This window comes from Ixodes scapularis, unplaced genomic scaffold, assembly GCF_016920785.2.
Source record: "Ixodes scapularis isolate PalLabHiFi unplaced genomic scaffold, ASM1692078v2 PGA_scaffold2__306_contigs__length_199485367, whole genome shotgun sequence".
Classification (NCBI taxonomy): Eukaryota; Metazoa; Arthropoda; class Arachnida; order Ixodida; family Ixodidae; genus Ixodes; species Ixodes scapularis.
In genome coordinates, this window is record NW_024609857.1 from 22,394,670 (window position 1) to 22,411,719 (window position 17,050).

General features: G+C 45.0%; 1 protein-coding gene across 1 annotated transcript in view; it reads left to right on the forward strand.

Annotated features, from left to right (window-relative positions):
* The first annotated feature begins 670 nt into the window (after positions 1-670).
* Positions 671-17,050, forward strand: part of LOC8053199 (sodium-coupled monocarboxylate transporter 1) — a 52,649-nt gene continuing 36,269 nt past the window's right edge. Inside the window, exon 1 of the mRNA XM_042291235.1 lies at positions 671-1,000. Within this exon, the coding sequence (XP_042147169.1) occupies positions 671-1,000 (330 nt within the window). The remainder of the gene's footprint in view (positions 1,001-17,050) is intronic.

The window sequence follows — 17,050 nt, forward strand, 5'->3', positions numbered from 1 at the left end:
TATTGCAAAAAGGTAACTTTTTTAAATGGAATTCGTGGCCGGGTGCAGAACTCTGCGTATGCCTGCCTACAAACCTCTAAAATCAAATAGATTCTTATAGGACGACGGTGTGCATAACTATATAGCTCCCACTGTTTAGCTGACATGTCAACAGCTGCAAGTTCCGGACTCACAATATCTCCAATAAACAGATCCCATCTGTCCAAACATGTACAGTTTTCGGCGAAAGGCGATGACGGCGCTACGCAATAAAAACCTTAGTCATTCAATGTAGCAAGTACACATATGTTTATTTTATCCTCTTTTTTTTTGTGGTCTGTGAGGCCGTCCAGAACTTGTGCTACATAAATGCCAGAACTGCACCTGCGCAGTTTTGGCGTGAAGTGAGAAACTGTGCGTGTGCCATACCGACAGCGACGCCACCACAGTTGCGCGATGTCAGAGCCGTGCGTTGGTGTACAGGACCATGAACCAATTTAGAAAAAAAAAAGAGATATATAGAGGGAGGGACGGATAAAACAAAATTAGCCAAACGAACACCTGCGCCCGGGGGAAAAAGGGGGGAGGGGGAGAGAGGGAGAATTGCAGAAATATCAGTCGGACTTGGTGCGTTACAGTTGGTGCAGAACTCTCTTTCGAGACAGACTCTGCGGTCAGCGTGTCGAGGCCAATGACGCACCCTGTCGAGTTTGCGGTGTTCGCGTTCTTCACCGTCACCGTTATTGGATTAGGCCTAGTGCTTGCCTTCAAGAGGACAGGCCGTCTGACCATCGATGAAATGTTCCTCGGCAGCCGGACGTTGCGGATGGTTCCATTGGCCCTGTCCGCCCTGGCCTCCGTCATGTCGTCCACGGGATTCATCGCGTTCAATGCCCACTTTTACGCTTATGGCCTTCACATGGGGTGGACGTCGTCAGTGGCGGCCTTACTGCTGATCCCTTTCACGATTTATGTCGATATACCCGTACTTTACAGACTGAAGATCACGTCCGTATTTGAGGTAAGCTGGTACTCAAACATATACTTTACCAGGGATCTCAAACTCATTGTAGCGTGGGGGCCAATGCAATCTAAGCTCGGTAACCAAAAGTATAGGTGCACATTTTTAAATCCTATTATACCTCTATTTTATCATTTAGATTTTAACCTAGCTGTAAGAGTGTAACCTTTGATACAGGTATACATGCTGTAGAAATATTTTAGAGGTTACGCTATAGGTAGGGGTGCGCAATTGATCGATTAACCTACCGATTAATTGATTATTGCTTTACTCGCGATTAATTTTTTTAACTAGTATTCGGTAAAATTTTGACGAACAAAAAGAATGTACAAATGAAGCGCTTTCACCACGCAGCAAATGAACGTATACACATATGTTTAGGGCAAACTTTGGGTGAAATTTTAGCCGAAAGTGAAGTGTAAGGGCGCGATTTTTTTAAACTCCAGACAAGTGCAGAAGGTTACGCGTGATCCAGCCGAGCGAGTGTCCATTTTTTAGTTCAACAGAGGCTATCGTGAAGAATCAAAGGAGTACGCTCTTGACCGGAGAATATCAATGAGCCTCTTTTGTTTCCTGCAGCTGAAGTAATAATCTGTGAGTGTCTTTAAACTGTTCTCATCTACGTATCAAAGTTGATTCATAATTGAAATTGTATTTGGCGTCATTTAACACATAGTCATACAGAAACAAAAAAACAACAAAGAATGTGTGTAATTTTGACTTAAAAATATTGAGCATAAAAATGAATGACACCGATTAATCGATTAACTAAAAAAAAGGGGGCGATCAATCGGGTTAAAATTTTAAATCGACGCCCAGCCCTAGTTGTATGCCTATACTTTTCGCCATTAGTTGAAACCTTTAAACGGTGCGCTCGACCTACGCACCAGATTTGTCGTTCCAAACAAAAATAAAGTGTCTGAGCATAGGCTATGGTCTGAAACGTCCGACGCTAGCCTCGTAGAATCCGTTCCTCAGACGCGCTCTCCGAGTTGTAGTGTCTCGTGTCTCAGACACTTTATTTTTGTACGAAACAACAAATCTGTGCTGCGTCGGTCGAAATACGGTACAAAACGCCACCACGTTGTACAGCGCTGTCAAAATATTACAACTCAGCGTAATAAAATAATTATAGTTCATTAATTAAACAAAGAACCAGCAAACACGCGACGGCCCCGACGACGGATGTCCTGATTTCAAAGAACCAGCGCACAACGGTTAAAACAATCCTACGCGAAGCGCAAGATCGTCTGCTTCTTTTGCAGGGGCTGTGGTGACGTCAGAACACCGAGCTCTGATTGGTCCTGATTGAAGGATAGTGGGTAGACCTCAAGGCAGATTACTTTGAGGTCTACCCACTATCCTTCAATCACAGCCAATCAGAGCTCGACGCTCCGACGTCACCACAACCCCTACAAGAGAAACAGGCGAACCTGTGCTCCGCATACTATATATCTGAACAATACAGGATAACTTGTCCTTGACAGTGATATTGCCTATATATACCTCACCACATAATAGATGTTCGGTTTTTCATTCAACAATATCCAGGGACACTGCACTTTTGGAACAAAACACCTATTGCGGTAGAATTAATAACTGAGCATTTAAAGAGAGCTGGGAGTTCGTGACGTAGTAGAGTGCATCACACATCACGATGTCTTCATCACGGGTGCATGAAGCCTTCCGAGTGCCAGTTATCTCGACCTTCCATCCTGAACCGCAATCTTCTGAGTTGCCGTCTATAAAAGTGAGGGCCGGTAAAGAGGGCCTCGTCTGGAACTTCTTCCTAAAAATGAACACAAAGAAAGGTCGTCGCTAGTGTGTGGGGCCTCTAAATATTGAAGATAATTCGACCATTCATGAAGTAGCACCCATACACACGTGTATAAGCGTGGAATGCTACCACTAGTGTCTCGATGTGAAATACAAATATTTCTAGAGTGAGATGGGGCCGAGGGGGCTGCTTTATAAATTCATAAAGCCAAATATGTTTCTTAGTTTTTTTGTAAAATCGATTATTTTTAAAGAAGTATGTACAGACTACCGAGCTCTACTACTGAACCAAACAATTCCTTAAAGCGAGTGCGTATTTTTACCAAAAACGCTGACATTATATTGTTGCCGAACACAACCTCTCGACGGCTCCCGTCGCTATCTTCATCTAGGGTTATTAAAAAGGGACTAATCGAGTGCAAATAAGGTTTTATAATATCTCAAGACAAATGAACCAATCCAGCTTACAGAAAAACCTATCGTACGTATCAAATATATTTACCAGCACAAATCACAAATGTTGTTACATTTTAACTTGAGGTCGACTGCCCAAAGAACTCCCTGGAAATCATGATTACGAAAGATAAATGAAATGTTTAATAAAACGCACAGGTTTGCCGCACAGGTGGACGAATGGTTCACTCCCGCAAACGCGCACACGTTATCCTCTCCTCGCCGCTCGAGAGCGTGTTGCTTTCATCGTACTCCTCCTTCTGCCACCATGGGGCGGCAGCAATGTGTTCAAAAACACTGAAAATTCCTACATTCGGCCGTCCTGAGGTCTTAAAGTCCTCGTTAAGTAAAGAACTGCGTAAGAAAAAAGAACAGAACACACAAAAGCAATTTATTTCGGAAACAGTCTCGCAAAGGGTGGAAGACGACGGGGCGGAGGGCACGTGACAGGCGGTCGGCCGAAGAGAGTCGAGCTATAGCACGAGACAGTGCGTGCTGCGAGAGGCTGGGGGGGGGGGGGGGGGGGGGGGGGACGATGGAGCCGGTCAAGCTGGTCTGGCCCATGGCGATCCCCAGAGCGGTTCACCAGCGAGGTTCTGACCAGGACCGGAGGGAACGGCGAAACTTGGACATACCGGCCTGGGCCATGACGATCCCGGAGTGGTTCCGCAGCGAGACTCTGGCTATGATAGCTCAGGACAGCTAGCCTGCGCAGCACTGGTGTGGGAGGACGATACGCAGGCCTCGACACGAACTCTGACTGCGAGCTTTAAGCGTCGGCCGACAACCAGGGTTGGCGGGCCCGAAGTGCCGGCTCTCGAGGACGGGCAACCGGAAGTACAGTAGACCCATTCGCTGTCTCATCGTTGCAGTGTGTCTCTCTTTGGGAGACGAGAGAAGCACAGACCGATCTGGTGGCGATTATTGTAGTACGCTTCCGGCTTAAGTGTCATAATTTAGCGGACTCTTGCGAGTTATCCGAGTCTTCGGATGTTGCATCATCGTCAAGGTGAGGTGCCTTGGACGTTCTGGTACATCCCTTAAGTTTCGAGACATGTTTCGTCGTTGCAAATCTGCTGCCTGGTTTCTGGTCAAGGTCCACTACTCTGTAGGTATCAGAGGGCAATATCTGTGTAACGACCAGAGGCCCTCTACATTTAGGCTGTGTTTTTATTAAATTTCCAGTGTGTCTGGGCGAACTATTCACGAAGACTCACTGCGACGTCCCAAAGTCTCTCTGGAAAATGTTGATGACTGTATTCTTGATTGCTTCGTTCTTTTTCCTCCAGTAGATGTTGCCACACATTTGCTCGCAGCTCGCTGGGTTTTTTCCATGTAGCATCGTGATCTGCAGCCAGCTCACGCAGCGTAAATTCGTCAATACTTAGTTTTTAGTCATGAAACAGCTCAAATGGCGTTACCCCCTTGATTTGTTTACTATGATTTAGGCTGCACTCTACATGCTTGGGGCTTGCGTCCCAATCTCGGTGATCAGGATCCTATTTTGCTGCAGTGACGACATGCCACAGTGTGCGGTTAACACGTACACTCTGTATACCTGGCCTCTGGCCTGTGGGTGACGTGAGGAGTTTAGCATGTTGTATAGTTTGCGTCGTGCAAAAATCTTCAAACATTTTTGAAGTAAAACAATTCTCTCGGTCTGTAATAATACTTTACAGCAGTACTCGCTCAACTATAAATTCCTACGAAACCCGCAGGACGTGCTTGAATGGTGTGTCTCGTGTTGCGAAAAGCCGTACACACCTAGTCAAGTTGTCAGCGATAACCAAGAGGTGTTGGTTGCGCTTCTTGCGTGGGACAAACGGTCCCATATGGTCCAGGTAAACAGTTTCAAAGGGGTGCTGCCCAGGTGGGATTGGGTTAAGATGTCCTTCGCTTTTGCTTACACAATGGGCAAGATGCCAGTTGTTGTCTTTTTGTTGTAGCAGTGGTGGCGAAGACATCATCACCGTCACGGTTCTCACCACTATCATTATTACAACCGGAAAACCAGCGATGACGGCCTGCTCACGAACACCGTGTTCTGAACTCTGTAAAGCCCGGATTCCAGCTTCTGCATGTCAAAGTTTCTCTTCGAGGTGGTGGCGCGACGAGGCATCCTCGGCTTCATCGGCATCCTCATCGGAGACCGTTTTATGCCGATGAAGGAATCGCCCATGGGGACCGGCCGGCATCGGCAAGCATGGCTCGCTACCCGTCTGCACCAGTGCCTTTTCTGTGTGTTCCACGGGAGCTTCCCTTTAGCTCCCGAGTATCTTGCCCATCGCTCGCCTGCTTGGCGATCATGAAGTTGGTGTCGGTGTACTTCTCCTTCATAGTGTGAGCGTTCAATCTTCTACAGTCAATCACCAGTCGCTTCTCTCCATTCTTCTTTCCCACTACTCGCACAGGACTAGCATAGTCGGAGGTTGTCTCGGTAACTATTCCGAGGTTTTTCCACCCTTTAACAATCTTGTTTATTGTTTCTCGACCTTCGGCGTTCGCTCGATATGTTCGTGTAGAAAAAGGCGTGCTTCCTGGGGCCTCAACGATGTGTATTACTTGGAGTGATGCGTCTCATAACTCGCTTGGCGACATGGCAAAGCGCGCTCTGTATTTGTTCAGTAGTTCCACCAATGCGGAGCGTTGCACGTCTGTCATAATGGGTCAAACATTCACCTCGGTCTCTTCAATGGACCATTTCTTGGTCTGAACCACATGGCTGCCCTTTAGGTCAATCTGCAAAACTTCAACTGGTTTGGCTCGTATCCGTTGTTGTCCCTTTTTAACGACGGTTTCATTGTGACTTGTAGTACAGATGGGCACCGTGACCTCACCAAGTGTGATGCCGATCAGGACATTTTGTCCGCATTGTCTGTAAGTGAGAGGGCTTGTGAGTTTTTGCGCCGCCGTCAGAGTTATGAATTACTTCGATCTTTATGGAGTTGGCTAGTTGGTTCTGATACATGATGGTAATCATGTGTCCTTGTTTTTTTTTTGCGTATTTCTTATTATGTTCGAAACAGGCACGTCTTTTCATGTACAGTTTTAATATTCAGTTCAGTGATCCTGCATTTAGGATGGAAAATTTGTGCTGTAACATACGCACGATACACACGCCGTAGAGATGTCGTTGTCGTTCAGCGCACGAGCTGCGGCGGCGTTCGCATCTGCTGCTCAGTACCTGGAATTGGGAAAGTGACGTCATGAGAAAACTACGGATATTTGAAATAATAAACTCGCAGGTATGTTCACAGGTGGTGGCGGGTTTTATGTTCTCCTTTTCTACCAAACTTGTATCGCAGAGTGGAATTTGTGGATTTCTTTATCAGTAATGTATCAACGCATGGATATAACAAAACTGTAATCATAATGATGGAGAACTGAACATTTTTCCAACTTGTGGGGGCCTGAAACGTGTGCCGGAATTCCTACCGTGCTATGCATATTTTAATAGAGGTCGAGATGTAGCGTGATATCGAGTCCAACTTGGTGTTTCAGTATCTCCGAGCACGGTACTGCAACAGGATTTCCCTTACAGCCTGCATTATGCATTTTATTCTAACGGTAAGTGTCTTCGTTTGGTTCATTCTCCAGATGTTCAATTAAATTCACATTTTGATGCGAGTTATGTCACACTCAGACAATTGAAACCTCGTACAAAAAATAAATTACCCTTTTGACAGGAAATCTTTATGCCGCTTAGTATGTCGAGGAGTGAGTGTAGAGTGAAGGTGAGCTATTTACCTAAACACCTTTTAGACTGGATGCCAATTGTAGCACACAAATATTAAATGTTTCGAGCCTGTTGTCGAGGTTACCATAGCAGTTGTTTGAATTAAAAAAAATAGCTAGAAGTATGATAATCACAACTTAGATTTACGCTGTCAAGGGCCCGCCATACCAAAAACGGAAAAGCGCGCCCAAAATCCCATCTAGGAAAGAGGTTCAAGGACTAAAACACGAGAAAGCTGCGACTAGACCTCAGTGCAGTCGAATGTTTTTATGTATGTTTTATGTAATAATGTTTTCGTTATAATTTCTTTAATGTTAGGCCATTCTAGTGGCGCAAAATGTGCGGAAATGAACGTTCCTTTTTTTAAGAGCTGTTGGCATGTAACGTGCTCGTAGAGGCCGTCAAGACGCTTTTAGCAACTTTTTGTATGAGACCTTTCCAGCGTACTTCTGAATAAATGTAAAAATAAAAACTAAATTTAAGCAGCAAAAAAAAAAAAAAAAAAAGCCGGAGCGCCATCTTTTGGCAAAGTGGAAAAACTGCATGGTCTGAAGTCAACTTAGATCTCTCAATCAGACCCGTGGAGAAACGACCATATTGTCGTATTTGGGGCGAGCCGGCTGTATAGTTAGCTACACCGTGGCGACAAAGCCAGGGAGACGTGTCCCCTCGAGAAATCACAGGACGCATTACTATGTCGAAGACAACTTGAACAACATTCGTCGAATACTATCATCTCCTAATTTCAGCAAAGTACAGGAGCAATATCCATCTGCGCTGCAGCAATGGCAATGTCAACAAGTAAGTCATATTGTTTTCCCGACAGTGAAGCGTAGCCACTTTGTAATTATGACTTTTCTTCTTAAATATTTGTGTACACAGTCTTCAATTTCCCGTACTTTTGGAGCTGCCTTGCCATTGGCCTGACAGGAACGGTCTACACAACTCTTGTAAGTATGCATATGTTATAATTTATTGAAACAATGTCTCCATGTTGCGTTTTACTTAGATCAACCGTACTGGCGACAATCGGCTCCTCCTGCTTTATTTTTTGTTGAGTGGTGGTTTTATAATATCCAGGCATTTCTACAATCACAGCAGGGTGTAAGAATATCTGATCCTTGCATGGACGACATTGTCGCTTTGTCAAATGAGCAAAGCACGGCTCGCGCCATGCTCATTTTCGTTCATTGAAATGGCACGTATCAATGAACATTGTGCCATAGCCTCCTCTATACTGACAAAGCCTGGCAGATTGCCACAAAACGCGGCCGCCGAAATTGAGAAGGTAGAGCGGCAGACGACGGATGAGAGGAGAGCCAGGTGACGGGCGCCCCGCTGCGGCGAGACGCCGAAACAGGCTTCTCCCGAGCGATGGAATGTCCGCTCGTGCTCCTTGCGCGACCGCTTCTTTTCACGTCGGATTTGAAAACCATGTTTCGGGTCCTCACCGCTGCAAAAGCTGTGCGCTGACGACCAGGTTCCCCGAGAAATACTCTTTGCTACCCGATCCTCGCGCTCCAAATCTGCGACCGGGCACTCTATGGCTCCGACGTCGAACTGAAAGGTTTTGTGAGCATAGAGGAGGTCATGATTGTGCATTCAACCGCATGCACATTGTCGATAACCTTTTTTGTTTTGTTATATATTTTTCTGCCGTCACCAGGTCGATTTAGTCAGTTACGTGAAAATGCCCTTCACAACGGTCACTCGGATGAAATCGCTGGATATACACGCGGGCGCAAGGACATGTGAATGCGAGAGCTGGTTGTTTAGATGCACGCCAACAAACAGGTTGACAACATTCATAAACTGACTGTGACTAAGTGTATCCGGGAATTCCAGCGAATATAGGGGGCGCGCTGATCACGTCAACATGGCGGTCAGGAGGGTGATCATTCCGCAGCGCCGATAGGCCAGTAACGTGTAAAGTGAAATAAATGTGTAGTTCTTTGCTTGTTATTGCGTTCGACGAGATCCCCGCCTCATACAATACATATCGTGATGCTACTGGGGAAGGGCTTGAGCCGTTCGTGTGCAAGAAATGTTTTCTCACTCAAATGGGAAAGAGATAGAGGTCACGGGACCTCTTTTTAGCGCACTGGCGACGCTTAGTATTCGTCTTATCAGAGCTAATAAATGATTTATATACTGATTAGCACCGCATTCCTCTTTTCCGCAGGTATACATAACACAATCAGTCACCCGGTTGGCGTTTCGGAGGGTTAACACCAGGGCGGCGACTCCGTAGCTAGAGCTTGCGGATAAAAACAAAGCTATTTTCTCAGAGGGGGCCATGATGGTGCCCATCAGAGTGTAGAAGCGAAAGTTTTATCTGCTTCATACAGGTTCGGAATCACGTCCTTTCGGTTCAGTTCAGGTTCAATTCCGCAGAGCAAAAATAACGGTTCAAACTTCAAACCGTCCAACCGGTTTGAACCGCTGAATTCATTATATATTTTTTTTGCGTTGTTCTAGCAATAGGCACTATTTACGCCATGAAACGATTAATTATGATTAACGATATTGTTTTTTCTATTGTCCTTTCTTTCTTTTACTGTTGCGTCGAAATTAGATAAATGAATTTCATATTTTTGGTACCAGAAAATAAAAGTGGACCGTACATCCACTTTTATTTTCTGGTACCAAAAATATGAAATTCATTTATCTAATTTCGACGCAACAGTAAAAGAAAATCTACGTTAACATACAAAACGTATTTATACGACTCAGCATTCCTTTGTTTACCAGAGTCACATGTATTCTACCTGAATCAAAATGTTTAAGTACCGGTAAAGAGTTGCGGTTGTTGGTACATATTGTCAATAGATCAGCTTTAACTTTAGAACTATACTATCCCCAGGCAGCACACCAGTGTTGGTTCGACATTGGCCTAACACTGGCAAACACCCGCTTCAATATTGGAGAATAGCGGAAGCACTACCCCATTCTACGTTGGCCCAGTCATTGGTGCCAATGTTGGGCCACTGTTCAGCCATCGTTCCAGCCAATGTCGGCCCTATCGTTGGTGCCAATATTGGGCCATTGCTAAACCATGGTTCCAGCCAATGGTTGTCTCACATTGGCAAAGACCGGCGTAATATTGGACAATGCTGGAAGTGCGACCCGATTCAATGTTGGCCGTCATAGGTGCTGATTTTTGGCCATTGTTGCACGCGCCCAGCTGTTTGCAAGTGCAATCGCAAAGTTGTTTTCAAAAAGGAAGGTATAAAGACACAAGGGATATTTTTAAAATCCCCTAAAAGTTTATTACACACAGCCTATTCTGTAGACAAGTACAAACTAAGCATTTTGTAATATGTGAAGAGGTACTCAGCTGTTATACAACTGAGAACATTGCAAAGCAAACAACAACCGGGGTAATTGTTGGGTAGTGTCCAGTCTCCCGACAGCTGGCAGAATTTTTTCCCCGAAATTCTACCAGTAGTCGCCCCTCATCGGCGGTGCAATCAGTTCATCGAACGACATTTCACCGACAGATCGTTTCATCAACACGCAATGTTTCATAAAAAAAAAAAAAAAAAAAAAATTCAGAAAACTATTTTTTTTTTTTTTTGCGAAGAATTGTTGCATACTTACCATGAAGCGGCGTGAAAGGGTGGGCTGGTTCAGTGAGCACGCGCCCCAGGAATACACGCGCCTTGAAATGCCCCCTGCAGCGTGCAATTCGTGTAACAAATGTCGATGAAACGTGAATGTCAACGCAACGTGTATTCACGAAAAGGTGGCCACGAAACGTGTTTTCGCGAGACGCAGGGTGAATAAGGAAGTCAGTATTCTACCTGCAGTTGCGACATTATTTCAGAAAAATAATGGCAGGCGAGTGTCGGTAAGATTGCGGGGAAACTTATTCTCCCGGCTGCCAGGGGATAGCCACTGCCTAATACTGGAGGTTATCCGGATGAGTACCCGTAGAAGAACGGACAATGGTCACCAAGTAGGTTGCAGCCTACTTACGTTGAAAATACCGGACTTCAAAGATGTAATCGACATCTACCTCGGAGGTAGATGTCGACACGGGCACTGCAGACCAACCACTCAAATACAACAACTAGAAGGAAGTGATCCGTGAAGATTCAACACGATGTAGCACATGCTGCCGTTTGCCGAACCGAACACTAAACGATTCACAAAAATGTCTTGCGCTTCTTTGAAGAAATCGATACGGGTAGGACTTTTCGAACGAGATACCATTTACCACAGACGCGAAATCCACAGCAGGCCCTCAGGCCGCATCGCACGCGAAACTGGGTCCGGTCTTCGCAGGCCTTCCGGGTTTGTCAACCGCTAATGCGTCATCCGTCAAACCACGTGATCACGCTGCTGCCGTTTCCCGCGCACAGAGAGCGGATTCAAGCGATAAAAAGTATACGGTTCATTGGTCCGGCGAATACGCACCGTCTACGACGCCTTAGCTTAGGGAAAGAGAGAAAGCAAAAGAAGGAGTAGAAAGGAAGCTGGCCAGAACGAGGTGCGCTTACAAAGGCTAATAATCTTCAGGGGCATCTCAACAATGAACACAGCGAGAGGATTTGTCATTTGTACCCAAGGTTGATAGTGCAGTGGATGTTATGCGTGGCCTTAAGCTGGCAGGCTCCGTGCTCTGCCTTATAACCAGCTTCGAGACTGTAGTCACGTGACCCTAACTGGAGACACGATTGGCCTAAAACACGCATGGCGTCTACCCTGCTGTCAATGCTGATTGAACAGGACAGCTCTTTGAAGACCAGCTTTTGAGCTTCTAAGAAGCTGTCCAGCCCAAAAGTGATTCTAAACGGGGCAAGTTTGAAGACAATAGAGAGTTTTAGCTTACCGCGTACCGGGCGACCGCCGGGGTTACCGCGACCGCGACCATCGAGCCGGTACCGGACCGAGAGCGTAGCGGGTAAAGAACGTTTTAGCATACCGTAACCGCGCCTGACCGCGCCTATGGAAGTTTCTTCTTTCTCCAACGGCTGGAAAAAGTCATGATGATGATAGTGAATACCGGCGTGGTTCGTTTTTAAAGCGGTACATTTATTTGGACAAATGCCGCATAAAAAGCCACTTTTAAAATGGTGCTGCATTGACGGCCTCTTGCAAAAGACATATATCATCGGACGCGCTGAAACGGATTCTCAAAACAGGCGCAGGGCCACATACTACCTTCTCACTACGCGCCATTGCCATGATCGCTAAGACGCTGCAGTCTAGTCTTGACTAGCTTGCTAAGAAATTGCAACGTAATGTTGGATCCTCTACTTTTCTTTCATATATTTGTTTGTTCCCTGTGATAAAAAACAAAACAAAAAACATGCGGTTACTTGAAGAAATTTGTGGCAACTGGTAATTTATTGGAGCGCGCAAATGAATAGAAAGCTTATTGGAACGAATGCAAGCCAAAAGAAAAAGTGAAATTGGTCGTTGTGTGAATATTTACACAGCGCGAGGTTAGTCTGCCTGAATTTGGCGATACTGTTTCTTCGCTGTAGATGGGCAGTGTGGCCAGTGCGGTACGACCGAAAACCTGGAGTCTTTAACGTGCACCACCAGTCATGGTTATACGAACGCAGCCGGTACGATGCTCGTCCAGATCGAACCGGGCAGGGACGGGGATTTGAACCCAGTGCTCTGAGTTCTGCAGCGCGAGCTTTCGCTACACGTGCTCCGAGCTGTGGTGCGTTAGCCCACTCGGCCACCGTTCTCCCACGAATGCCAGCAAACAGCATCATCCTGTACGCTGCTTGTTTGCATTCGCAGCTCCATTGCCATCAGCACCAGTCTCTAGAGTCGGCTAGGTGGCTCAGGTTGCCGCCCGAAACAAGGGGCATAGCAGTTACCATCCATCTATTCAACCGGCCTGTCCGGCGGCCATGGAAGCCCGGATTTTTGCTATGGACCTCGGGTAGGCGAAAGCCTTTATAGGCCAACCAGAGCCGCTTCATTTGCCCTTTCCCATGTTATGTGGTGCGACGATTGTTTCTAGACGCCTCCCCCGCCATTCCAAAACAGTAAGGGATTAGTCTACGCCGGCCGTCGGAGCCGATGCCCGGCAGTCGCCATTTACGGTAAACGCGGTAAACCGAGTAGCGTGGCATAATTGGCGCATGCGCAGTTCTGCAGTGACGGTCGCGGTAACCCCCCGGTCGCCCGGTAGGCGGTAAGCTAATACTCTCTAATGTTTTACGTCGTACAACCCACATTATTATTTAGAATGAAGAATTTAGCGCGACTATTTTTGAGCACGAAGTCCACAAATAAATAAATAAATATATATATATATATATATATATATATATATATATATATATATATATATATATATATATATACAGGGTGATTTTTTTTATTCTTACACATTTGTTAAAAAAAACGTGAAAGCTACGCTGATGCGGTTTGTGCAGGTGGGTTATACGGCCAGGCGGACATTATGTAGGTGGCTAATCTTTGCGATATGTCAGCTAACTATTTAAAATTCGTTAATTAACTTTTTAATTAGTGGAAATAGACATATGGTTTCAATTGGAAACTTGAAGAGCATCATCAAAAACCACTACATCAACTATTTTTGGAAGGATATAACGCCGGGAAAGCATTTTACGGCGTTCTGAAAAAGCGTTCCATTTGGACGTGTTTCTAGATTTCGGTTGCTTATCGGAGCGCATCTACGCGTCCGCAATCCTGCTCCCCGGTGGTCGCGGCGCGAAGCCACCTCCTCGCCTCCCTCGCAGAATGGAGGGAAGTACGGCGCGGTGATGCGCTCCGATAAGAAACCGAAATCTAGAAACGTGTCCAAATGGAACGCTTTTTCAGAACGCCGTAAAATGCTTCCCCGGCGTTATATCCTTCCAAAAATAGTTGATTTAGTGGTTTTCGATGATGCTCTCCAAGTTTCCAATTGAAACCATATGTCTATTTCCACTAATTAAAAAGTTAATTAACGAATTGTAACTAATTAGCCGACTTATCGCAAAGATTAGCCACCCACATAATGTCCGCCTGGCCGTATAACCCATCTGCACAAACCGCAATAGTGTAGCTTTCACGGGTCTTTTTAAACAAATGTGTAAGTACAAAAGAGCGCCCTGTATATATATACATATATATATATATATATATTATCAATAAATTTAAAATTATTTGTACACTGTTAGGTTCGCGTTTTTAAACTTCAAAAATTTTCTCGAACGAATTACATATAAAAGACACCACGGACAGCACATCGTCCGACTTTCAACACACGATGAATCGCCGACGCTCGCAGACAGAGGGTTGCGATGCTGCGCGAACGGTTTCTGAAAGATGCTGCGTAGGGTATACGCCGGGCGCAACGGCTTCGCGACCGTTCGAAGGGCAAAGGATTTGCGACGGCAAAATAGCGTCTTGCAACTTCAGTAAGCTAACGGGGCTCGAGAGTCCCACGCTCACATTTCCGCAGAGCGAGCGCGGCCGGCCAGATGAAGGCGCAGTATGCTCTCGCGTCACGATTGCTACGCCGTCGCTCTGCCTACACTGATGACATATGCACTGGAACTCAAAGCAGCCCTCTCAAGACTTCATTCGAGTCCAATAGACGACTTTATAGCGCTATGTTCTCGTAAAACTAAAAGTAGAAGTCACCTCGGTTGCGGCGTAAGCGGCGGCTTTATGTTTGTTGACACCTGTGCCGACAATGACGAAATATGCAGAGAAACATTAAATATAAAAAATGGAGCTCGCAGAAAGAAATACAAACATGGCAGGGGCATGGACAAAGTATAAGAAGTTAACGCTAAGTAATGCATATCCATACAAAATACACATGAAAAGACAAAAAGTAATTAAATCTAAAAAACGGAATTAAGCTGTCAACGCCGAGGTAAGGCAATGCGAAGGGAGAGCAGCCGGCAAAAAAAACTGCAATAGTCCTATAGGCAGCTAAGGATGTACTTGTGACCGCGGTTACAAAGCACCGGCGACGTACGCCACATGAAGTTGGCGAAATAAAATTCTCGCCCCGAGCGAGCGCATAAATGACTCTTTTCCACTTTCCTACCTCTGCAATGCAAAAAAGAGGGTCGTGGGTCTATAGCCTAGGCGACACAAATATCGATTTGCCATTGACTATGGCAGTACAATATTGACCAGCCTATACCAAGACATCACCAATATTGGAAAACTCTTGGCTTTAACAGTTTAATATTAACCAGCTTGAGCCAGCGTATATTCAATATCGGAAAGCCATTGGCTCTGACAGTCCGATATTGTACAGATTATGCCGGCGTATATCCAATATTGGAAAGCTATTGGCTTTGACAGTTCAATATTGGACAGCTTATGCCGGCGTATAGCCAATATCAGAAAGCCAGTGGCTTCGACAGTTCTGTATTGGACAACTGATGCCGGCGTATATCTAAAATTGGAAAGCTATTGGCTTTGACGGTCCAATGTTGAGCAGCCTATGCCAACGTATCACCAATATTGGAAAACCAATGGCTTTGATAGTCCATATTGTCCAATCTGATTCCAATATTGGGAAACATATGGCTCAGTTGGGCCATTGTTGGGCCACATCAAATCCAATGTTGGCCCAATACTGTGTGCTGCCTGGGTCCTCTCCTGTCCTTTCTTTCTTCGTGTCTACTATAGTTGTAAAGTTCAAACTGTTCTATTTACAAGTGTCAAAACGTCGCGAAGTGTTGCAGGTCGCACAAAATACTCGCGATTGGTACAACATGGCATCGCAGTATTAAAAGTTAAATCGTGTTTGTGCCCTTGAACTAAGGAATTAATTACACTGCATAAATTCATGAAATGGTATATTAAATAAGTTTCACAATATATTTATATATGATGACGACACAACTAAGCTAAAGGATGGAGAAATTTCAAAATGCCACGAAGATTTTCGAACAAGCCTTCAGTCTATCGTCTATAGAAACACTGAGTGCAATCACGATGCTTGTTTTTCTAACCGAACAAGGTTTACACTCAGCACCGTGATGCAGGCGACGAATTATGCAGAAAGGGGTGATCGAAATTGTTTACTCTAATCTATAAGCACCTTCGTACCCAGATCAAACCTGGCCTAAAATAGCGCTTGCCCAAGCGAACATTTTCTTATGCAGGATATACTGGCATAGTCTGGTTGTTGATATTTGTTCTTGACGAGATGCCGGTCAATTCAATTTGCCAATAAGCATTGCCCGTGCAAGTTTATGATGTTTTGTTAAATAAGACGCGGTTGTATTTTGCGCTAAACTCGACATTGCAGCTACTCTATTGTACACTTTCTGACGGTTTGCGGGCGTAATCGTCGTAGTTCCGCCACGCGTCCCAGTGTTCTTTGTTTGTGTTAACCCCACAGACACATAAAAGTTATGTTCACCACATCGAAAATGTAATGAGAGACTTCTATATGTTTGAGAAGTTATATGAGTCAGGAAGACATAGTTATTTAAATTAGCTTAAAAATCAGACATTTGTGTAAGGTTCTCGCAAATCACTTAGACACGTTCTTACCGAGGATAAAAACGCCGGTAAACATTTGCAGAGTATCTTTAAGATAATTTGGCTGTGCATTGACTTATGAGGCATATATTTAACGTCATAGGCTTTTTATTTGTGTTGCAAACCTCCATTACATAATGAAACCTATTTTTATTATCCTTAATAAATTTGACTTTATAAACTTCACAAAACCGCTTGAAACCGACACGGGAGGACAATACTCCCAAATAGGGCAACTGTTTAATCTGCGGAAACGTATTTTTTCCCCGCTGATTTGCAGTGTGAAACATCGGGTAGCACGGTATACCAAAAATAACTTTCTGCTCACTTGATAGATCGGAAGGCAAATGCACAAAATGTGCAGAAAGAGGGATATACTAAAAGGTATTCTAATAAAATTTCTGCCACAACGCCTTTCTCCAAAAAGATATGCATAAAGAAACTTGGAATGATATTCCTAATTAAGCATAAATAGCGCGAAGCACAGACAAAGATTCTTAAAATCTTAATTGAAATCACATTTGATCAGCGTTTAGCTCCAAACTTTGCGAAATACTGCCGCGCGCGCACTGGCCAAGTAGGTAGCGCGCGCGTGG